The 24,651-nt window shown below is 41.7% G+C and overlaps 1 protein-coding gene across 9 annotated transcripts in view; it reads left to right on the top strand.

Moving 5' to 3' along the window:
• The first annotated feature begins 303 nt into the window (after nucleotides 1-303).
• The window catches only part of ccdc88aa (coiled-coil domain containing 88Aa), a 36,435-nt gene continuing 12,087 nt past the window's right edge, over nucleotides 304-24,651 (top strand). For 4 of the 9 annotated variants that reach the window (XM_077199716.1, XM_077199718.1, XM_077199720.1 and 1 more), the window contains exons 1-12: nucleotides 528-905; nucleotides 1,532-1,632; nucleotides 10,872-10,977; nucleotides 18,891-18,960; nucleotides 19,794-19,852; nucleotides 20,020-20,103; nucleotides 20,451-20,591; nucleotides 20,845-21,011; nucleotides 22,292-22,373; nucleotides 23,446-23,604; nucleotides 24,001-24,147; nucleotides 24,271-24,418. In XM_077199716.1, coding sequence (XP_077055831.1) covers nucleotides 846-905; nucleotides 1,532-1,632; nucleotides 10,872-10,977; nucleotides 18,891-18,960; nucleotides 19,794-19,852; nucleotides 20,020-20,103; nucleotides 20,451-20,591; nucleotides 20,845-21,011; nucleotides 22,292-22,373; nucleotides 23,446-23,604; nucleotides 24,001-24,147; nucleotides 24,271-24,418 — 1,324 coding nt within the window. In that variant the 5' untranslated portion in view covers nucleotides 528-845. Of the gene's footprint in view, nucleotides 906-1,531; nucleotides 1,633-10,871; nucleotides 10,978-16,734; nucleotides 16,782-18,890; nucleotides 18,961-19,793; nucleotides 19,853-20,019; nucleotides 20,104-20,450; nucleotides 20,592-20,844; nucleotides 21,012-22,291; nucleotides 22,374-23,445; nucleotides 23,605-24,000; nucleotides 24,148-24,270; nucleotides 24,419-24,651 lie in introns of those variants that run through there. The other 5 variants (XM_077199722.1, XM_077199725.1, XM_077199723.1 and 2 more) reach the window with 3 other exon arrangements.

Consider the following 24,651-nt stretch of genomic DNA (forward strand, 5'->3'; position numbering starts at 1 on the left):
ACTCTGCCCAGTAAAATTGTTTTACATTCATCGTATGAGATATTGACTAACAGACTAGGCCTATAGATATTTAAAGTAACCGTTTCCCTTTCCACGTAAATAAAATAGTTCTCAAAGGCTACAGTTTAATTGACTCCACCCTTTACTTGTTGATGTGGTCATTATATCCCATAATGACGAGTTAAAGCACTGTCCAAGAGAGATTATATTTTAACTGGTGATTGGGGGTGGACGGCTGTTGTTATGGTAACAGATTAAGGTCAGAGATGTACTAAACCACTGTTGGAATTACGATACTGCTGTCCAGATCAGATGCTGCTGGGACGGAAAATGACATAAACACCCAGTAAAACTTTTTCACTTAGACCTTGTTTTTTCCCCCCATTTGATGAAGGAATCGTGAAATCGCACTGAATGACCGTTCATTTTAGTTATTAAAAATTGATTATTTGGATTCTAATTGCTGGTGGCCTTTACTTTATAACTTCACATGCACTGTAAGTGCTAGACCTCCAGCAGTCACGCGCACTGCAGTTTCGGCGTGGTGTCCGAGTGGCTCCGGAAGATGCTGCAGTCCTGATGGAATATTTAAACGGCAACATTCTGCGTTTATTTTCAATCTAATAACAGATACCAGTTTGTTGACGAGGAATGAGCTACACGGATTCTATGAGGTCTTGCGTCGCAGCGGTGTGAATTGCAGATTTTGTTCAATGATGCAGCGACATTTCCTCCGCGCAGCTGCCTATGGAGAGGGTTAAACCCAGCAGTGCTGGATTTATATGGCTTTGTGATTCTTCCAAGTGTTTTTGACTTGTAAATCTCTCTGATTGTGTAATATTAATATGGAGGGTGACATTCCAGACATATTAGAGCAGTTCATGAGCAGCTCTCTTGTCACTTGGGTAAGTTGCAGTTTGTTACGTGCAGAACATAGCAAACAGTGTCATATTATCTTCATAACAGTTATTTCTGTGAGTCATAACAGTTATTTCTGTGGAAGATCAACTGTATCATTATGACAACTGACAAACGCTCATTTTAAATGTATCTAAAAAGGCTATTAGTCTATTTAATGGAAGGTTCCATTGTGACAACTTAACTACCTCATGTCGGCTAACCTACTGTAACATTTCCCTCCTCTATGGGGGCATGTTGTCATAAAAAGTTGATACTAATGGTGGGCATTTTAATGTATAGCCAAGACTTTTAGGTTTGTGTCTCTACCACTGAACTTTCCGTTATAGATCATAAACATAGGCTACTCTGAGAAATATTCACTGGAGTGAAGTGTATGACTAGCCCTGGTTTTCACTGATTATATTTTTGTAGTTTGCTTAACTGGCCTGCAGTGTGACTAATGTGTTTAAGAGCACAAATATATCATGTCATTTCTCAATTTGAGGTCTCAAAATGCCACAAATCTGCATGTATAATTATAATTGTCATTTATAGAGAATGTCCCTCTTCAGGACACTGCTGTCACTTCATGACATGTCACTTTAACACCCGTTTATTGTCTGTCACAAAGGTTAAGACATTTGGTCAACTAGGTGGCAAGGAGGGGAACATGCTCTCTCAATACACTGAATTAGTGGACGGGATATTCTTGAACAAGATCATGAATCAAATGTAAGTATGTGTATGTCATAAATCTGTACACAGATATATTATCTGAGCACTTAACTCAGTATAGTAAGCATTTCATTTGAATATAGTTGAGGTTTCAACTTCAACTCAACTTCTCTTAAAAAAAAGAAAGAAATGGGACATACCGTTCAAAAGTTGGGATCATTAAATTATTTTTTGAGAGAAATTCATACTTATATGAATTTAATTAAAAAGTGACATTAAAGTGATATTTTATTGTTACAAAACATTTCTGTTTCAAATAAATGCTGTTTCCAGCTTCCACAAATATTTAGTTTTTCAACAAATGCAGTTTCCACACAAATATGTGGCAGCTCAACTGTTTTCAAAATCTTTAATAATAATAATAATAATAATAATAATAAATGTTTCTTGAGCTGCAAATCAGCATATTAGAATGAATTTTGAAGGATCATGTGACACTGAAGTCTTGAGTAATGATGCTGAAAATTCTGCTTTGCCACTACAGAAATAATTTACAAATCTAAAATGATTTAAATAGAAAACATTTATTTTTTATCAAATTGAAAACATATTGTAAATGTTAATAATATATGATAATATTAGGGTACAACGGGACTAAAGGCACACCTTAAGAAATGTGCTTTTCACTATAATCAGATAGTGTATATTGTAGAAAATATATATATGTTTTTATTGAACATTGAAGGAGCAACAGATTTTGTGTGAAAATAAATCATAAAAGTGGTTCATTTGTTTTAAAATCTTATAAATGAGGGGGCAAGGTGGGCCTTTTAACCCAAACACACGGGGTAAAAGGCTCACCAGCTTGGGGCAAAAGGCACACATTATTTGTGCAAATACTTTAGCTAAAATAATATGTTTTTAATAATGTCTAAGTTCAAATTTGTGCAAAAACAATTTTAGCAAAGTTTGTACTACTTTTGGTTTATTTTGTTAAATAAAATATATACTGTATATATATATATATTTATAAATACACTACTGTCAATAAAATATTCATTTTAAAAATACAGAAACAAAATTTATCAAAAAAGTAAAGATTCTGAAAGCATTGAATGAATTCCCAAAATAAATTAATATAGTTTTACAGTAGTAATAAATAAATATGACATTTTATTATTTGATGTGTCATTATACATTTGATGATTATCTCTAAGGTGGACACCCAACTTGATATATGATATTTACCATCTGAATATAACCATGTTATGTCAACAAATGGAAAAGGCAAGACAAGTTTATTTATAGCACATTTCATACACTATGGCAATTCAAAGCGCTTTACATAGAAAGAAATACAAATAATCACAAAATAAAAGCAAGGATAAAACAGTTATTCAAAATGCTTTACAGAAAGGAATTAAAATAATCACACTATGGCAATTCAAAGAGCTTTGCTTAGAAAATAAACAAAATAAAAGCAAGGGAAATTAAAACAGTTATAAAAGGAATTAAAAGAGAATTAGAGTAAAATGAATTAAAGTAGTAAAAAGATGATACATAGAATAAACTTATCATCTGGCAAAACACCGGTGTATCTCATTTTGCATATAGTTTTACTCTGGCACTGGAAAAATCAGCCAGCTGTATATTATCATGTTTATTATGGTGCCTTTCGCCCCGACAGCAGGGGAGGCTTTTACTTTTAATTCCAAACTTTTACATATTCTTCCGTTATTGAAAAAGCTGTTGCTTTGATTACCTTGAACAAAACTGAAAATCATTATCAAGACCTTTGTTTCAAAATATAGTCAACAGTTTTACTGATTCTCCTTTGCTACATAAATCCACAACATTTTTGAAAACATTTAAATATTAGATCAAATTAGTACAGAATCAGCTTTGTGTTGCCGCCCACGATCAGCCAAATTTCCACGTGTGTCATTAAAAGCAGTTGTTACGAAAAGGGCTGAGCAGAATTTTTGTCATCTAGTGGTTTAAAAGAGATTCAAGTGAAATGCGCTTTTTACCCCGGTGCGCCTTTAGCCCCATTTTACCCTACTGTTTTTACTGGGTTTTTGTATTTTATTTGTGATCAAATAAATGCAGCCTTGGTGAGCATTAGAGATTTCTTTCAGAAACATAAAAAATTCTTGCTGACCCCCAAAAGTTTGACATCAAAGGAAACTTGGCACACATTCAATTAGCTATTGAGTCTAATTTATTCATCCAAAGCAATTAAACACTTAGTTAAGTGCTATGCTTAAGGGCAGACTGTTGAAAGGGTTCTCTCAGTGACTTTTCAGTTCACAGGTTGTTTGCACATATGATCAAATTCGTGCTCCAATTCCAGACGCAAAGTTTCCACCATCCTTTGGTGTTGTTTGCGTCTAATATCAGGCATTTATTGCAGACGGCATGTGTTTCAGCTTTTAAATGACTCATTCCATGCAGGAGCCCTAAACACTGTATGCTTTGTCATGGCAATGAAGGAACACTTTGTAGTCAGTCGTTCAGACTGTTCAGCTGGACAGAATTTGGATGGGTGCATATGGGTGAGTTGTTTTAGGCCCAAATTCTATTTCCATCTCTGAGACAAAAATCCATAGCTGGTTTTAAATGTTTAAAACCCATCCATGCCATTGCAGGATAATGTGTGTATATTTGAATTGGGATAGTTAATGCGGAAACCGTCTCGGTTACGTATGTAACCCTCGTTCCCTGAGTAGGGAACGGAGACGTTACGTCGGATGACGACGAATGGGGTTTCGCTTAGAACACCTATCAACTTCGAGTATTACAAAACGAGCCAATGGCAAAGAAATGCCATGGGTCTGCGGAATTTGCATGACGTAACTCCGCCCCACCTCGTGGGTATAAAAGGAGGACGCCAGCAACAGGCAGATATGTTTCTTCGCTGAGGAGCCAAGACTGAGCTCAGGCGATCCCCGCGGTACAGCGGAAAGTGGCAGGCAGACGTAACGTCTCCTAACACTCCGAGTTACGTCGGATGACGACGAATGGGGTTACCAGTCTAATCACGCCACCTTCTCAGCTGTCTTCCAGTGCCCTGCGTAAATCTGAGATCCCTGTCGTGAGACTGGCACGGACGAAGGACTCCTATTTAGCACAGGAATACCAAGGTACACTGGGGAGCATATCCCAAAGTTTAGGGGAAATATGCAATTACTGCCAACCCAGAGGGGGGGGGCTTAGAGAATACACATATGACCCGAAGGAGACATATGGAGAACACTGGGGTGTCCAGCCGCAGGTGGAATATTTCAACCCCAGGGGTGGCAAGGTGGCTTGCCAAGGGAAAGACACACGCTCAGAGAGGCTTACAGTGGAAATACACATGTGGGGGTCGCTCAGAGGAGGGACCATGCACACGGGAGGCACCTAGCCGACGCACAGGCAATAGACACTGGCGCCAACGTCAGGAGTGCTGGAGGAACTCAGGGCTTTTCGGGGAAGCTCACCTGAGGAGAATATCGCACGTATCCAGTCCGTGGAGTGGAATGGCGAGCAAGCGAAGACACCTGAGCGGGTCCAGTACTAGCTGGTTGAAGCGAGTACATGAGAGGACACTGGCTCCACTCGGAGATTGTAGAATCTGGCGAATGTGTTAGGTGTCGCCCAGCCTGCAGCTCTGCAGATGTCTGTTAGCGAGGCGCCATGCGCTAGAGCCCAAGAGGATGCCACACTCCGGGTGGAGTGGGCGGTCACACCAAGGGGGCACGGTCGACCTTGCTGCTGGTATGCCAAGGCAATGGCGTCCACTATCCAGTGAGACAACCTTTGCTTGGAGAGAGCCTTTCCCTTCAGCTTCCCACCATAACAGACAAAGAGCTGGTCTGAGGTCCTGAAACACTGCGTCCTGTCTACATAGGCGCGGAGGGCGCGTACTGGACAGAGCAGTGCCAAGGCTGGGTCTGCCTCCTCCGGGGGCAGCGCTTGCAGGTTCACCACCTGGTCCCGGAAGGGAGTGGTAGGAACCTTGGGCACATATCCAGGCCGGGGTCTCAGGAACACGTGAGAGTAAGCCGGCCCAAATTCCAGGCACGCTTCGTCAACGGAGAATGCATGCAAGTCCCCCACCCTCTTGATGGAGGCCAATGCAACCAGGAGCGCTGTCTTCATAGACAGGAACTTAAGCTCCACTGATTGCAAAGGCTCAAAGGGAGCACTCCGCAGGGCAGTTAGAACCACTGAGAGGTCCCAAGAGGGAACGAGAGGAGGACGAGGAGGATTCAGTCTCCTCACTCCTCTCAGGAACCTGATGATCAGGTTGTGCCTTCCAACAGACTTACCTTCGACTGGGTCATGGTGTGCGGCAATAGCGGCAACATAGACTTTCAGGGTGGAGGGAGACAGCCTTCGCTCCAGCCTATCTTGAAGGAAGGAAAGCACGACACTAATCGAACATCTCCGGGGGTCTTCTTGAAGAGAAGAGCACCAGTTGACGAAGAGGTTCCACTTCAACGCGTAGACGTGTCTCGTGGACGACGCTCTAGCGGAAGTGATGGTAGCCGCCACCGTAGGTGGAAGGGTACTCAAACCTGCTTCGTCCCGTCCAGGAGCCACACGTGGAGGTTCCAAGATCGGGACGAGGGTGCCATAGGGTGCCCCGTCCCTGAGAAAGGAGGTCCTTCCTCAGGGGAATCGGCCAGGGACGTGCTGTCGTGAGGAGTACTAGTTCGGAGAACCCGGTCCGGGCGGGCCAGTATGGCGCGACCACAATGACCTGCTCCTCGTCCTCCCTGACCTTGCGCAGGGTCTGCGCAAGAAGGCTCACTGGGGGAAACGCATATTTGCGGCCCCGCGGCTAGCTGTGCGCCAGTGCATCCGTGCCGAGCGTGCCCTCGGTCAGGGAATAGCCCAGGGCGCAATGGGTCGAGTCGTGAGAGGCAAACAGATCTATCTGTGCGTCCCCGAACTGGTCCCAAATCAGCTGAACCGACTGGGGATGGAGTCGCCAATCTCCCGGGAGGGGCTGAAGCCGTGAGAGCTCGTCGGCTGCACAGTTCAGGGCTCCAGGGATGTAAATGGCATGAAGCGACCTCAGATGCTTCTGACTCCATATGAGGAGGTGGCGGGCGAGTTGCGACATACGGCGGGAGCGTAGACCACCTTGATGGTTGATGTACGCTACAGTGGCGGTATTGTCTGAACGGACTAGTACGTGTTGGTTCTTGAGCACGGCCCGGAAGCGGCGCAGAGCAAGACGTACGGCCAGCAACTCGAGGCAATTGGTGTGCCAGAGGCGACGGGGTCCTGTCCAGGAGCCCGCGGCAGCACGTCCATTGCACATGGCACCCCAGCCCGTGGAGGAGGCATCTGTCGTTACAACAACATGCCGCGAAGCTCGTTCCAGGGGCACTCCGGCCCGTAGAAAACTGAGGTTCGACCACGGGGTGAAGGTCTGACGGCAGGTCGGAGTAACTGTTACTCGGAGGGTGCCGTGTTGCCATGCCCACCTCGGGACTCGGTCGCGAAGCCAAAGCTGAAGCGGTCTCATATGAAGCAATCCGAGCGGCGTTGCCGCGGCTGCAGAAGCCATATGCCCAGGAGCCTCTGAAAAAGTTTCAGTGGAACCGCACTCTTGCCCTCGAACTGTTCTATCTTTCAGGCAAGTCAGCAGTGACTGCGCGCGCGCTAGCTCGTAAGCTGCGCGGACATGGCGACCGAGTCGATATCCATACCGAGAAAAGAGATCCTCTGCACGGGGCAAAGTTTGCTCTTCTCCCAGTTGACCCGAAGGCCCAGACGAGCTAGGTGCCGAAGCACTAGGTCCCTGTGTTCGCAACCTGAACTCGAGAGTGAGCTATGATCAGCCAGTCGTCGATATAACTCAGGATGCGAACCCCGTGTTCCCGAAGGGGAACAAGGGCAGCCTCGACGACCTTCGTGAAGATGCGAGGAGACAGGGCTAGCCCGAAAGGGAAAACCGCGTACTGGATGCCTGCCCCTGAAAGAAAACCGAAGGAACGGTCTGTGTCAAGGAGAATAGAGACATGAAGTAGGCGTCCTTCAGGTCGATCGCTGCAAACCAATCCTAGGCCGTATGCATTCGAAAACGCGTTTGAGCATCTTGAACGGCATCCTGTGAAGGGAGCGGTTCAGCATGCGCAAGTCCAGGATTGGCCGTAACCCACCGGTTTTATTAGGGACAATGAAGTAGGGGCTGAGAAGCCGGCTGACCTCATCTCGGCTGGAGGGACAGTCTCGATTGCGCCCTTCGCCAGCAGGGTGGCAATCTCTGCTCTCCTGATGGGGGCATAGCCACCAACAAAAGTGGAGCGGACTCCCCAAGTGGGGAGGAGACCGTGCGAACTGAATCGCATAGCCGAGCCTGATGGTCCGCGCGACCCAGCGGGACAGACGGGGAAGCTCTAACCAGGCTCCCAGGAACTGAACCAGCGGGATCATGCGACCACAGGCGTCCCCCCGGAGGGGCAGCGAAGCGGAGTAACTGGCCCAGACGTGGACGGCATAGCGGCCCGATGTGGGGGCACAGTTAGCAACCGCGCCCTGGCAGAGGGGCCAGGGGAGGACCAGGCTGGTCGTCCCGCGGGGGCCTGCTCTGCCAGGGGTCTGGCGACAGAGGGGGACAGGGGCGAAGCGGTCCGTGGACGGCACGCCATGTCAACCACCTCTGGGACAGAGGGGGACGAGGAGAGCACGGCTTGTGGGCGGCGCTCTGTGACGTCCGAGAACTCTGTGCTCAGAGACGGGAGAATCAGCTCTTTGGAGAATAAGGATTCTTCCCCGGCCCTCCCCGGGGAAAGGAGTGGTCCTGCTACCAACTCCTGGAAAGAACTGAGTCCCATCTCTGAGGAGCCCAACTCAAGAGCGCCGCTTAACCCGGCGTGTAGCGGGGTGCGGGGCTGGAGAGGACTGTGGCGTCCGGCCGCGGCCCCCAGAGCCGGCCCGTGAACGGGCGGGGTGGGAGCCGCGGGAGGGCGCCCTCGGCGGTGGGCAGACCGAGGGATCTGAGCGGACGGCGGGGCCGTCGGGACAGAATCAACCTCAGTCTGCTCCATCGCCGAGGTGCCCGTCTCACGAGCGCCGCTTAACCCGGCGTGTAGCGGGGGGCGGGGCTGGAGAGGGCTGTGGCGTCCGCCCGCGGCCCCCAGAGCCGGCCCGTGAACGGGCGGGGTGGGAGCCGCGGGAGGGCGCCTTCGGCGGTGGGCAGACGAGGGATCTGAGCGGACGGCGGGGCCGTCGGGACAGAATCAACCTCACTCTGCTCATGGGCGGCTGAGAGCTGTTGGGCAAGCCCTCAACCGCACCGCCGAAGAGGCCGACCTGGGATATGGGAATGTCGGACAGACGGGTCCGCGCGACATCCAGCACATCAGACAGGTTCAGCCACAGACTGGTGAGCATCACCTGACCCAGGGAGCGTACGGCCACTTTCGTCGCTCAGAGAGCAAGGTCAGTGGCGGCGCGCAGCTCAGTGAAGAGCCCTGGGTCAGTCCCGCCCTCGTGCAGGTCCATGAGCATCTGGGTCAGGTGGACCAGCAGAATGACCATGGCATGCAGTGAGGCGGCTGCCAGTCCCGTGGCGCTATAGGATCTCGCCACAAGCGTAGACGAAAACCTACAGGCCACGGGCGGGTGCTTAGGATTGCGCCGAGAAGAAGCACTCTGAGGACACATAGCATCGCAACAGAGCGTTCAGCCGGGGGAACCCCAGTGTACCCAAGGGCAGCGGCCCCATCGAGGGGAGGAAAGGCGGATGAGATCAGCGAGCGGTCCTGAGAAGACAAGGGGGTCTTCTAGGACTTCGAGATCTCATCATGCACGTCCGGGAAGAGAGGTATTGGGGTTTGCCACGGACGAGGGTCGGCGGCCTTACCCAAAACCAATCGTCCCAGGAAAGCATGGCCGTCATCTCCGGATCAGACTCAGGCACAGCCGTATGCACACCGGAAGGTGGCAGCTGTGACGAGCCCTCACTTCCAGAAGACTCAAGCCCACCTAGTGATGCTGCAACAGACATGGCATCTTCCTCTGTAGCTTCAACTGAAACACGCGGGCCACCAGAGGGTAGACTCGCGGGAATCAGCAGTTCACTAGTGGGCACCGTCATTGAAGAGGGGGGCTGGGGTCACGGACACATAGTCGGCGCCTTGTTCCAGACCGTAACCCTCAGGTCACCCTGGCCACCCGCCGAGATCGGGGGGTGGATGAGGGGACTCTCACTCTTGCGAGTTCACCGAGTCTCGACCTATTTATGACGCGATGATCACGTTCCCTTGCGAGAACATGAGTCACCCACGAGCGCTGTTCAAGCATGATCAAACACACTAGACAGCGCTCGTGCCCATCAGAGTCCGATACCAGTCCGCTGCAACCAGAAATGCACGGGCGAGCCGTCTTTAAAAAGACGTGCCGCGTGCGAGCTCTTTTATGAGAGGAGAGAAAAAACTCCGCGATGTTGAAGCGCACAGGGAGACACACACACACTGGCAGATTACTGCACAGATCAGCAGGCACTGTGAGCTCGCTGCAGATCGCCGTCACACCAACACCGGAGAGAGAAGCTCGTCTCGTAGAGCGAAGTCAGAGATGACTGTGGAGTGAAGAAATGCTCTTGGCTCCGAAGCGAAAACATATCTGCCTGTTGCTGGCGTCCTCCTTTTATACCCACGAGGTGGGGCGGAGTTACGTCATGCAAATTCCGCAGACCCATGGCATTTCTTTGCCATTGGCTCGTTTTGTAATACTCGAAGTTGATAGGTGTTCTAAGCGAAACCCCATTCGTCGTCATCCGACGTAACTCGGAGTGACAACGAAAGGGAACTTGTATTCTCATGATGCTGAGGTAGTAAACAGTACAGCATAAAGCTGAAAACTGTAATCCCTCGGATTCAGGGAGGATGATGGATTAGAGTTTGACTGTTGACTTTTTTTTTTTTTTTGAGGGTGGCACGGATCACATCCCATACAGAAGTGTATCATGGGACAGCAGTGTTTCAGGTCACTGTGTCAGTACTCAAACTTAGAGCTGTTAAAGTCTCAGTCAAGACTTGACCTGAACTGAATTCTGCTGCTCTTTGGCTCTGTCTGTGTCTGCTTTAGTGCTGGCTAGTTGCTGAATGAAGTCATGTGGAAACAAAAAAACAGAATGAATGAACAGATTGTGTGTCGTGGCTATTATTGCTCCTAGTCCAGGTTAATATACTAATCAGGTCTTCAGAAACAAGATGTTTTGGATGCTTCTTGCTTGAGCTGATTTTATCTTACAGAAATACATTTTTCTTTTTTTTCTTTTTTTGTTGTTGCAGAAATCCCAAAGGGACTGTTCAAGTTTTCAACAAAGTGTACAATGATGTCGGCCAGAGAGCTCAAAACTTGTCTGTCCTCATTTACCACATCAAATCATACTACCAGGTAAGTCATGCAGAAATGCAGAAACAGAGTGTGTTTTCAGAAGTAAAAATCACATTCCTTTTCTCTATGGATAAATTAAATTGTACTGATATTGCATTAACCGCTTAAAACAGATGAATTAAATGTAAAAAATGTAAAATTAAAATGATAAAGTTTATTCTAAACAAATTTAAGAGAAAAATAAAATAAAATAAAAATTTGTTATTGCTGAATTCCCAATGAAGAACTACACTAATGTCCTTAATCCCTGAAGAGAAATCAGATAAGTTGCCATTATAATGAAAAAAGAGGTAAGGTTTGTATTTGTTTGAATATTTTGCAATAAACAACAACCGTTGTAAAAGTATACTTACAATCAATGACTTACAGCCAATAAAAGAGATAAATGCACAGTTAGATAATACACAGTTAGATAGTGTACCTTTTCCCCTGGATTTTAAGATACTTTTTTTGCTTTGACATCAAATGTTGTAATGTTGTGATTCATTTCTGAGCTGGTTTGATTGGTTCAAGGCTATATTGAATTATTGGATTCCTTTGGAGAAAATGAATAAGAGAATTACTACCAAAACCAGGACCAATAAAAAGTGGGCTGTGCAGTTGCTCTCTATGGCCCTGTTTACATTTGGTATTAAGATGCGTTGTGGTTGACCGGATCCCAAGTAGAGGAGGGAGACATTCCTGTTTACACCTGGGGCCTCATTTATAAAACTGTGCGTAGAATCCTTACTAAAAGTGTACGTGCGCCCGAAAGCCAAAAATGGCGTACGCAAACAAAAATTGAGACTTAAAAAAACATGCGTAGGGCCTACGCCAGAATCTGCGCTGAATTCACTTTATAGATCCCAATCATCGTAACATTGTGCGCACATGCGTCTCCACCCCGAAATAGCCATATATGGAGCTTACAACGCCTAGTTTTACTATGCATATCCTCATCTGCATATCATTTGCATATGATTATTCATCCACGTGATAACATGTTTAACAGTTTCAGACATTACGAAAATATGAAATACGGATGTCATTAGTAAAAATTATTTAATAGCCTATCCTTGCCTTGTTTTTCAATAAATCAAATAGTGGAAAATACATTTCAGAAAAAGTTTTTCTCAATCTTTTCCACTGGCCTAATAGTATTTTTAATTGATTTATATTTTTAATGGAAAAAGACAGTTTTGTGCAAATAATGCACAACAAGGTCTATTTTCTCAGACAATCTGCTATTATCATGATAAGCAATTAATCTCTGTAGTTAAAACATTAAAACACAGCATGCCAGAGGAAAAGTGTTCAAAAGCATTGCATCCACAACAAATATTTATATTTATTGCATATAAAAATGTTGTAACTTCTCAGTAAATATTTCATGTAGCCTAGTTTAAAGGAGAACTCCGGCGCAAAATGAACCTGGGGTGTAATAACACATTGGTACCGAGTCGACTGTTCTCTGGGATTTGTTTTCATGATAATCGAGTGTAAAGAGTTTTATCTCTAAAAACTGTTTAGCTTATAACGCTAGTATATGTGGCATATAATAAGTAAAAAGAGATCGCTAGTTAATACCACTAACAAGGCTCAAAATAGCCCCACACTAACACGGTAGCTTAATGAGGGTCTCTACATACAAACCGAAGCACTGAGAACTTTGTAAGTGACAGTTTAATAATAATATACTTTATAAAGACAGTACCATCGCGGAGTTGTACACTTACAAAGTTCTCAGTGCTTCGGTTTGTATGGGTAACATTTAACGCAACAACCAATGACACCCCGTAGTCTGGGGTGTTTTTTTGTCTGCCTGACTATGTTACGGAAGCTATCTTATCCTCCGTTTATCTTCATGAATCAGGTAATGATTATTTGTCTTGCCTCAAGCTATAATGCAAATCGATTTGTAAAATTTGCAGATTTATTTATGGTAGCTTGATATTATAATATTGACGATATATGGTTATTATCTACCACTCAAACATTACATTGAAGTATCATATAGATTCAGTAAAACGGTAACCAATAGACTAGGCTACTATATTGACACTGGCTTGTAAACATGATCATCGCGATCATTTGTCGTTAGAAAAAAAATAAAACCCATGAAATTAATTTCATTTGACATGCTGAAATATATGCCACTGTACCTGGGATGAAGACATTTCACACGCGACGCAAGCAGAAAACCTGCATGTGACCTCCTCCTACAGTGTTCAGGGCTATCATGGTTGTCAACAAATGCACGATGACAGAGTTTACGACAGTAGTAGAGGACAATACTGTTTCCCAACTGTAGGGGGACCCCGAGAGCAAAAGTTACCTGGTGTTACTTTAATCTAAATGTTTATATCAGAAGTAAAACATAGTTTAAATCATTCTTTTATTTATTTAAACTGTATTGTGAACATGCACTGTAGGCCTATTTATGATTATGACGTATAATGAATGTACGGTTTTAGAAAGGATGCATCAGTTTCACTAAACGGCCCAACACGCTCGCTGGCGCGGACATTTAAGAAGGGATGGATGTTTGCTTCATGTGATAGGCTCGGTGAGTGAAATTATGATTGTGTTATCTTTCTGTATATGTATAATTTTCTTTAGATTTTCTGTCTAAAAGTGGCCAAAAAGATATTTAAGTCCAGCTCACCATTGGTGTCGCCAAACTGCTCCATCTCCAAAAAGTTCGTACGCATGGGTCAGAGTTTTGCGTGCAGGTGTGCAAATTTTCCCGTAAAGTTTGTTTTTATAAATCACAACTTATGCGTCGGAAATGGCGTACGCATCTTTCAGGGCCTGTTTTGTGCGCACGCAACGGTTATAAATGCGTACGAATGTTTTGGAGATGGAGCAGTTTGGCGACACCGATGGTGAGCTGGAGTTAAATGCCTTTTTGGTCACTTTTAGACAGAAAATCTGATGAAAATTATACATATACAGAAAGATAATACAAACATAATTTCACTCACCAAGCCTGAAGCAAACATCCAACCCTTCTTAAATGTCCGAATGTCCTTAAATGCCAGCGAGCGTGTTGGGCCGTTTAGTGAAACTGATGCAGCCTTTCTAAAACCGTACATTCATTATACGTCCTAATCATAAATAGGCCTACAGTGCATGTTCACAATACAGTTTAAATAAATAAAAGAATGATTCTAACTATGTTTTACTTCTGATATAAACATTTAGATTAAATATGCCAATCTCATTAATGGTGTTAAACACTTAAACTACATGAAATCATTACTGAGAAGTTACAACATTTGTATATTCAATAAATATTTGTTGTGAATGCAATGCTTTTGAACACTTTTCCTCTGGCATGCTATGTTTTAATGTTTTAACTACAGAGATTAATTGATTATCATGATAATAGCAGATTGTCTGAGAAAATAATTTTGGGCAAATAATGCACAACAAGGTCTGTCTTTTTCCATTAAAAATATGAATCAATTAAAAATACTATTTGGCCAGTGGAAAAGATTGAGAAAACCTTTATCTGAAATGTATTTTACACTATTTGATTTATTTATTCAAAAACAAGGCAAGGATAGGCTATTAAATATTTTTTTATTAATGACATCCGTATTTCATATTTTCGTAATGTCTGGTACCGTTAAACATGTTATCACGTGGATGAATAATCATATGCAAATGATATGCAGATGAGGATATGCATAGTAAGTAAGGCGGTGTAAGCTCCATATATGGTTGTTTCGGGGAGGAGACGCATGTGCGCACAATCTTCCGCTAACTGGGATTTATTAAGTGAATTCTGTGCAGATTCTGGTGTACGCACGGTTTTAAAAGTCTGAATATTTTTTTGCGTACGACATTTTTGGCTTTCGGGCGCACGTACACTTTTAGTAAGGATCCTGCGCAGAGTTTTATAAATGAGGCCCCAGATGTTTTAATCCATCTCTTTTGTCCACCTTCACACTTCTGTCCTGATTTCTTCAAGGGGGAGGTCTGTGGGTGGGTAAATGTAAGGGTTTTTTCAGATGTTTTGATCTAATCATTAAATTCTAATGGATGATTTACATTTGAACTCGAAAGGAGATGACAGAAAAAACATACGCAAAGCAGCAGCTTTAGTTTCTGCTCCGACTGTGCGTTAGATATCAGGAATGTCGGGAGAACATTGTCGGCTGAAGACCCAGGTTTGGTTTGAAGTAGAAAAACGTACCAAGCACAAAGTTTAAATCCCGTCTGGCTAGCACGCTTCCCATAATGTTTACGCGTTAGGTCAGGAGGCGGAGAGAAACTGGTCTTTTGTGGCTTTTCGAACGCATTCATCCACATGAGCGTTTACACTATAAAGCAATCCAGTCGAATGTGTTTTTGATTACCTCTATTTAACGTCGTCCACTTGTGATCCGATCGACCAAAACGCATCTTAATACCAGGTGTAAACAGGGCCTATGCCCAATTTCTGCCATGTCTTCTGTAAGCGGGGAAAAAGGTTAATATATTACCTGAGTTATTATTTCACATATGTTTTTGCTGCATGCATAAGTTCATTGTGAAGTTCCTCTTTATACTGGATTCTGCTTATTCCCAAATGGAGGCCCATTTGTTGAAGGGCAGGATTTAAAATCATACCCTAAATTTCCTGCTACCCCCTTCCGCTCACAGAGAGCCCAACCTGAATCCTACACATATATCCGTGTGGAAATAGTCTCGCCACCAGACCTACAAGCTCCTCTCAAAAAGACTGGCCTAGATATCAGCATGCCAAGCCAACATCTGTGTAATCAGTAGCTAGGAAACAGCAATGGCCTGGAGCAAAGCTGGAAAATGACCCATTTTACATCCCATGAGACCTGTCTCTCATGGTGCCGGCTAAAGCGGTCAAAGTAATGAAAATGACCTTGAATACAGACGAGGCAAATGACTGAATTATTTCCTGTTGCTTAATTGTCACTGGTTTTCAATTAGTCAGTGAAATTATGGCTTTGTAAAACCATAGTCTTAAGTTGACACATTTTCAGTGCTCAAGAAATGCAAATCTAATCTATATAAATGCGCATAGTGCATTTAAAATAGTGTGACGTAGCAGAGCTGTTCATACTCAGCAGCATTCATAAAAAGCAAAGCACTCTGGAATCGTTGGGATTGACTTCATTGACTTCCCTTGAGTTTCATTAACCTGAGGGAATTCAGAGCGTTTAATCATTGATCTAGCTTATTCAGCGAAACTTAAAACGATCTTTCTGTAGAAGAATCTGCATTAACGAATTCCCATATGGAAAAGGGACTAGCAAAATAAGCCCACCCATACCTTTGTTGATTTGTGTTGTCGATTTAACTTGGAAATTGAAAAGCCCTGGACGGTCTGGGGCATCTGCTGGCCACAAAGAGACATTATTAAAGGGATAGTTCACCCAAAAATTCTGTCATTAATTACTCACCCTCACATCGTTCAAAACCCGAAAGACTTTTGTTCATCTTCGGAACACAAATAAAGATCTTTTTGATGAAATCTGAGAGATTTCTGTCCTTCCATTGAAGAGACTTGATCATCTTATACAGACTTAGATTTAATGTAGGCTTTTATTCACATTTAAAGATTGATCGGCGAACATAAACAGAAGCTCAACCGAACCTGCTTGACACACAAGAACAAACCTCATTGGTTCTTGCTGAACTCAAACGTGCTGCGCAGTGCCATACAGAGAAAGAGTTGCGACACGCTTTGATGTCGCCGCTATGGCTGTCACGTGGTTCATGTAAGCCCCAATAGGTCCAAAACATACGCTGGCTGTCATGTTCTTCTATGGGACAGACAGCAGCGATTACATTATTGAACGGTAAATATAAAATAAAACACACACCCAAGTACTTTTTCAGCTGTTACTGCATTTAGTTAATGTCAGTTTTGCATTTTGAAGAGGCAGGGTGACAACGAAATACTGTATATTACTTAGATAAGTTTTAGGGTTTTTTTGGAGGGAAAAGCTTAGTGTTCATGTTCGCATGGGTCGTAGCACTGGCTTTAGCGGCTCATCTGATGATGGAAGTCTCATGATATTTATTTTAGCACAACTGGGCTGTATTAGGCTATTGATCTGTGAACTTGCTTATAAATTCCGATTTAGCCATTAGCCTTCGTGATCACGCAAAGAGGTCTGCAGTGGCGGTCCGTTCAGAATTCCAACCAACATAAAATATAAATAATTACGCTGTGCATGTACAAATGAATGGTTTAGGAGGGAAATGGACAACGACTATAAAGCAACGACTATATTTGCAGCAATGTTCGGTAAATATTAACTTCATAAAATGAAACCGGAGAGATAGTTAATGAGTGAATTAACTATGTTCCTAAATACGTAGCTAAATAACTGTTAACGGGATTCATTTCAGTATGGCTAATGTACCCCTTCATCCTACCCTAATCATAGACTAAACCATTCATCAGAAAACACACACAAATACATGTATACGATGTACTGTGTCTATATTTCAATCACACATTACTAACCCTAACCCATTCACATAATATATTAATTGTATAGGTATATATATGAATGCATGTGTATTTATGTAGGCCTATATGTATTACACAAACACACATTTTGACAAATATGTATATATATATACACATAACCCTAACCCATTTAAATAAATAAATTGTGTGTGTGTGTATATAATATTATTAATTATATTATATATTATATACATCAGGTATATAATATAATATATAATACATAACGTAAGTTAGCTAACGTTAGTGTCAAGTAAGCTATAGCTGCAATTAACCTATTATCTTCCAATAAACATGAACTAAAACTGGCTACATAAAATATAACTGCTGACTAGATTCACGAGAGGTCGGCAAATTTGTGTAAAAGTAAAAAAATACAGTAATTTCATTAATTTACCAGCGAGCGTACTTCGGAAACACTGAAAATGAATGGGGTTCAATGCTGGAACTATCAGTGTTTGGAACTATTGGCTGCTCCACGACACGCGTTACTTCCGCATTCCAAAGTTCCTATGGCGGTCTATGGGAGTGTCGCAACTCTTTCTCTCTATGCCACTGGTGCTGCGTAACACAAGAATGAACCTCATTGGTTCTCGCACGTCAAGCGAACATGCTTGAGCTTCCGTGGCGTTTACCACAACTGATGTGTGAGTTGATGAATGTTAACGTGAATAAAAGCCTAAATTCAGTGTGTTTACACTATAAAGCGATCGTGTCTCTTCAGAAAATCTTTAACTAAACCACTCTATTCAAATGGATTAGTTTTATGATCTCTCGTAAAGATCTGAGAGAAGTAAGCTCTCAGATTTTATCAAAAAGATCTTCATTTGTGTTCTGAAGATGAACAAAAGTCTTACTTTGAACGAAATGAGGGTAATTAATGACAGAACTTGTATTTTTTCTTGAACTAGCCCTTTAAATAAAGGTGTTTCATAATTATTAATACACATTGTCATGCTGATTTAAGCTGAAGTGCTCTGTAATTAATGGTCCCCCTGGTTTTGTGGTTTTTTAAGAAGATCTAATAAGTCTTTTAGTGAGTACTGTGTAATCTAACCTCTTGAATTATCTCTGCATTGGTCCTTTAATGTGTTTTCTTAGACATGAATAATATTGCAGAGTAGAGTGACCACAACATTCAAGTTCATCTGAAGCACCACATCAAAGTTTAATAATTGTCTTGATTTAAACCATCCCCCATGTGTCTGCACACAAGTTTCCTGAACTCTTTGAGACGTCTCTGAACAATTACCCCGGTCCCCAGTCCTGCCTGTAATTTACTGCTTAAAACGGTTGAATGCAATGAAACCGATAGCAGCTGGGTCTGTTTTTGCTCTTTAATAAAACTGAAAGCTGCTTCTTTTTGAATAAGATTCTGTTTATCTCACCTCTTCCATCTCCTGTTTCTAATTTTGCATCCGATTTACTGTAGGAGACCCTGCATCAGCTGATTATGATGTCTCCTCCCAATGTGCTGCTTCTGGGCAGGAATCCGCACTGTGGTACGTCAGCTATTGAACAACAGATTCTGAGAAAGTGCTGAATAGTTCCAGAGGCTCGGATCTAATGACGCACACACGAACAATACATCAGGAACTCTTACAGAAATCATAAAGCTACTGTGTGTGATTTTAATTTTACTTTCCCCTCTCAGCACCGCCTTCATGTCCCCCTGTTCACTCTTATTGTTTCAGAAGTTGTTAATATCTTGATGATATCTTTATTCAGAATAAAAGTAATGGGAAGCATTCGTTTTGATTGATAGTATTTCCCTCATTTAAGTACACGACAATTCAAAAGTTTGGGGTCAGTACGAAATGTATAGTTTTGTCCAGGATGGATGCATTAAATTGATCAAAAGTGGAAGTAAAAACATTTAAAATGCTACAAAAGATTCCTATTTCAAATAAATGCTTTTCTTTTGAACTTACTATTCATCGAAGACACCTGGAAAAAATGTATCACTGTTTCCACAAAAATGTTAAGCAGTTTTCAACATTGATAATTATAATAAGAAATGCATCTTGAGCAGCAAATCTGCATATTATAATGATTTCTGAAGGATCATGTGACACTGAAGTCTGGAGTAATGATGCAAAACAATTCAGAAATAAATTACACCTTAAAATATATTAAAATAGAAAACAGATCAAAAATACTGTAAAAACAAATGATTACAATTTAAAATAACTAATGAATGCAGCTTTGGTGATTATAAGAGATTCTTTCCAAAACATTTGGAATGGTAGTGTACACCTTAGAGTGTACAAGATTAAGGTTCATTTGCATTCTATTTTAAAGCATTTAATTGTTTTGAATGAAACCTTTTTTCCAGAGGAAGGTCTAGAAGAGATCAGGAAGTTGCTGTTGCTGTTGCTTGGCTGTGCTGTGCAGGTAATATGTAACTGCGTACACTAAATAGATTATATTAAACCAAGCACTGGACTATGACTGGACTTTCATTGTACAAACTGGCTATCAAATTGACTTGTCATTTTAATCAAAATGAAGTACTAGTTAAGCAGTATGGAGACCTAAAACTGTCTGTTGCTGTTTTGCAGTGTGAAAGAAAAGAGGAGTATATCGAGAAGATACAATGCCTTGATTTTGACACAAAAGCAGCACTCGCAGCTCATATCCAAGAGGTACTGGTAGATACTACAAGACACACTATTACTTGGCAAATATGGCACATATGGATGATTATCTGTATAGTCGTGTAGTAATTATATTCGCTTTGACTTCTCAGGGATAACTAATTTAAATAATCTCTGCTTGAAAGAAGCCACCTACAGACAAGTGTGTCTTAATATCTTAACAAGATAATATATCAGAACACATTTTGTTTTCATATTGTGAATGAAATGCAACTTCTATTATCTATTGTGCACCTTCTTGCCAGGATGTGTTTTGAATTTAGCAGTAGATAAATGCTACAAAATATTATGAGGCTCTACAAAATGCCTGGGCCTTTTTTTTTTTTACACTCCAGGTGACTCATTGTCAGGAGAATGTGTTTGATCTGCATTGGTTGGAGATGGAGGATGTGTGTCCGGAGGAATGGGAAAATCTCTGCAGAAGTATGAACATTAATCTCAAAATGTTAGTGGACCAGCGAGACCGGCAATTTGAGGTATCTTCAAAAGTCATTTAGAAATGAGCAAATTCATTCTCCTCCCCACCTTTCTGGGAGATAATTATTCAGTTTCAAGATCGTGCTTGGCTGCAGTACGGAGGAAAATAACTTGTAACCGGTTGCTTAAAACAATAACCAGCCAATGTATGTGACCTTAAATGCCTGTTGGGTGAAGCCAGAGCAGTTTAGTTTGTTAACTAGTTCATTCTCTCATCTAACCCTTCTAATTTTTTTCTGTGTCTGCTGGTAGGTCATCGTGGAGCTGATGCAGGGGAAAGAGACGATGAAGTCTGTAGTGTTTGGTGATGACTCCTCCCTCACAGAGTCCGCTAGCGGCCAGCTCCCTTTATCCCAGCAGCATCTGGCACTAGAGCTGACGGACGCTAAAACCAAGATCAAACGCCTCAGACAGGAGCTGTGAGCATATGCACATTGCACACACACACACACACACACACACACACACACAAACTGACCTACACATGCACAGACATGATGAATGATCAAACATGATGATTGAAACAAACCCAGAGTAACTTGTATGGTTATGGGGGTATGTGATCATTCATAGCTGTGACTTCTGGTTTCAATGGGAAATAATTGAACACATAAAAGAACTACTGCACACATCAAGTCATTAGCTTGGGTCTTAATGATAGACAATATATTGGTAGCCATATCGGCATTGGTCAACATCTTTTATTATTTTTATTTATTTAGTTTTTTTTTTTCAAACCTTTGTATTTTATTTTATTTAAAATGTATTGTAACATTTTCAATTACTATTGAAAGCTTATAATATTAGTTTTCTCTGTCCACAATAATATCACTGGTATATATTATATAATTAATATGTAATTATTATGTATATGCATCATTTGCACTATCCCAAAGTTCCAATAAAAGGTCATCTTTTATTGATTCACTTATGTGATAGTAAAGGTCCCCTGATTAATTTATAGTAGCTGGTTCTGTGGTTATTGTAAGATGTCTGTAGGAAGCTTGCCTCAGATTATAAATACCCTGGCACAGTGCATGGTCCGTCCTTATTCTGCTGACCCACTTTTATCCTCTTAGTGTAATGCTACAGACAGTCAACCCCCCTCATTTCCAACCATCCGTCCTTCTATCCATCAATTTTTTCCATCCATCCACAAACTCACTGTACAATACTGCTCGTACTGCTGCATTCTTAAGCTTCTATTTTGGAGTATATCCCAGAGCAGCACTTGAGTGTTATTGTACAGCACAGCTTTCTCAGAGTTTTAAAGTGAATATGTGATGATGTTTCATTCACCATACAAAGGAAATGAACTTCATTTTAGCAAAATTGGTCAATTTCATGTGTTGATGCAACGTGTTTTGTAGTGATGCACTAAAATGAAAATTTTGGACACACTGGGTTATGGAATAATGATCTGTTTTAATTATATAATATTTCTTAGGTGATTATACTACATTTTTATTGTGACATTACAAATATTATATGATGTTTAGCTGACTCACCACTCAGTGTTTTTCAGCATCCCCCACCAGCCCAACTTCTCAAACTCAACTATTCGTATCCCAGCAGGGAATGGACTGCAGTATTGACTTCTGATACAAATTTGACAGAACGGAGTTCTGTTATAAAACTTAACCTGTATGAGTGTTGAATCTTTAAATCTCTCAAACATCTGTTTCCTGTGTCCAAACAGAGAGGAGAAAAGTGAACAGCTCTTGGACTCCAGGCAGGACCTGGACAGTGTGGAGGCGGAGATTAAAAGACTCCAGCAAGAGGTACTGAAAATAAAATGATCTCAAGACTCCTATTAAGAACTTTCGCTAACACTTTTTTTTAGGGTTCAATTTTCGCTATTAACTAGTTGCTTATTAGCATGCATATTACTAGGATATTGGCTGTTTATTAGTACTTATAAAGCACATATTAATGCTTTATTCTGCATGACCTTATTCTACATCCTTTAATCCTACCCATCACCTAAACTTAAAGACAACCTTACTATTAATAAGAGTTAATTAGCAGTTTATTGAGGCTAAAGCTATATATGTATTTATTTATTATTTATTCCTTATTACATATGATCATTGTTTTATGTCATAGACATGACAACTTCTGAATAACACAATCTTTTCCTAGTAGTAGATAGAAGTAATAGTAGTAGTAGTAGTTTATTGTCCTTCCAACACATGGTACATGACAGGAATGAAATTACGTACTCAGGTCCCAGCAAAAGCGCAACATAGCAATAAATAACAGCATTAATATTAAATAATAATAATATGTTATCAGCAATATAAAACATATATAACACTTCTAATCCATCAGAAACACAAGTAGTAGAATAAATAAATAATACCGTTCACACTTACACACCATATATTAAAATGCGCCTAAAATTATGACTAAAATTAATTCATCATTTTAACAGTGTACAAATAGCATTTATCATTAACATTATCACAAAATGGAGTGCACATATTTTAAATGCAACATTATGATGTAGAGTTCATGGTGGTTCTAGCCCTAATGCTGCTGCACAACCTCTTTCCTGAAGGGAGAGTGGCAAACAGACCATTCTCTGGGTGGGAAAGGTCCCATAATGCAAGTTGCCCTCCTTCTGCATCTGGTGATGTAAATGTCACCTACAGTTGCCATATATAATTGATAATTCTCTGGGCAGACTTAACTACCCGCTCTAGTACACCAAACTCTTTTATTTCAAAATGTAAGGAAATGTCCAATTTAGTTGTGCTATACTCGTTTAAATATTGCTACAGTCTTTATTTTAATGTCAGTTTTTTCTTCCTTGCTACCTGTATCCTGTCTACTCTTGGCGGTCTGTGGCAGAACATGCAGCTGTTAACAGATGCACGAGCAGCAAGGATGTACCGTGACGAGCTGGATGCGATGAAAGAGAGAGCCATCAGAACAGACAAACTGGAGAGTGAAGTGGCTCGCTACAGAGATAAACTTCACAACATGAACTTTTACAAAACCAAACTGGAGGTGTGTATAGAAGAATGTTTATGTGTGCGTACACTACCGTTCAGATGTTTTTAAAAGATGACTCTAATGCCCACCAAGGCTGCATTGTGCAATATTATTACAATTTAAAATAATTTAAAACATTTTATAATGTCATTTATTCCTGGCAAAGCTGAATTTTCAGCAGCCATTGCTCAAGTCCTCAGTTTCATTGATTCAGAAATCATTCTAACATGCTGAGTTGGTGTTCAAAAAACATAAATGTAATGAATTTCCAGAATTCTTTGTTGAATGTTAAGTTTAAAAGAACAGCATTTATTTAAAATCTTACTGAAAAAAAATCTGACTCCAGATTTTTGAACAGTAGTGTTATATGCATGAGAAATCTCACCTTATCTTTCTTTTTGGCATTGACAGGAGCTTAAGGAGGATAATCAGGTGTTGATTGAAAGTAAGGCCATGCTGGAGGAACAGCTAAAGAGCGTCAAAGCACGATCTGAAAAACTGCACCATCTGGAGAAACACAACCTCCTACTAGAGGCAAAACTTCATGACATTGAAGGGGTGAGGAAAAGGAAATGATACCCATTAAAAGGATCTGCTGCAATATTACTATCAACCCTTTTCTCTTTTTCCACTCCAGGTTGTTTTCTTATCTGCTTGACTTGGCTGTCCTATCTGTTTTAGGAAAGAACTGTGGACAGGAGACGAATAGAGGAGCTGCTGGAAAGGAACATCATATTGGAGCTCTCTCAGAAAAGAAGTATGGAGGAATCACAACGCTTGGGCTGGGAGCTAGAACTCGCCAAGGATCCTCAACAGAATTCAGGAACAGGTATATGTATATATTAGCACTGCAATTTAACATATTTTAGGCATATTAAAAATGTGATGCTCGTCGACCATTGTGCTATTGAATAAGTCACCATAAGTTACTTAAAACTTTGCTTTGAAATAAACATCTTGAAAGAAACATAGAAGCATATATGGTAGATTGCAAAAAAAGAAAATTCAACTACCATCTCATTGATAATTTGACAGGTAATAAATGAACTTAAACTTGAATGA

This window comes from Siphateles boraxobius, unplaced genomic scaffold (genome assembly GCF_051911475.1).
Source record: "Siphateles boraxobius isolate OS27281-9 unplaced genomic scaffold, OSU_SipBor_1 41, whole genome shotgun sequence".
NCBI lineage: Eukaryota > Metazoa > Chordata > Actinopteri > Cypriniformes > Leuciscidae > Siphateles > Siphateles boraxobius.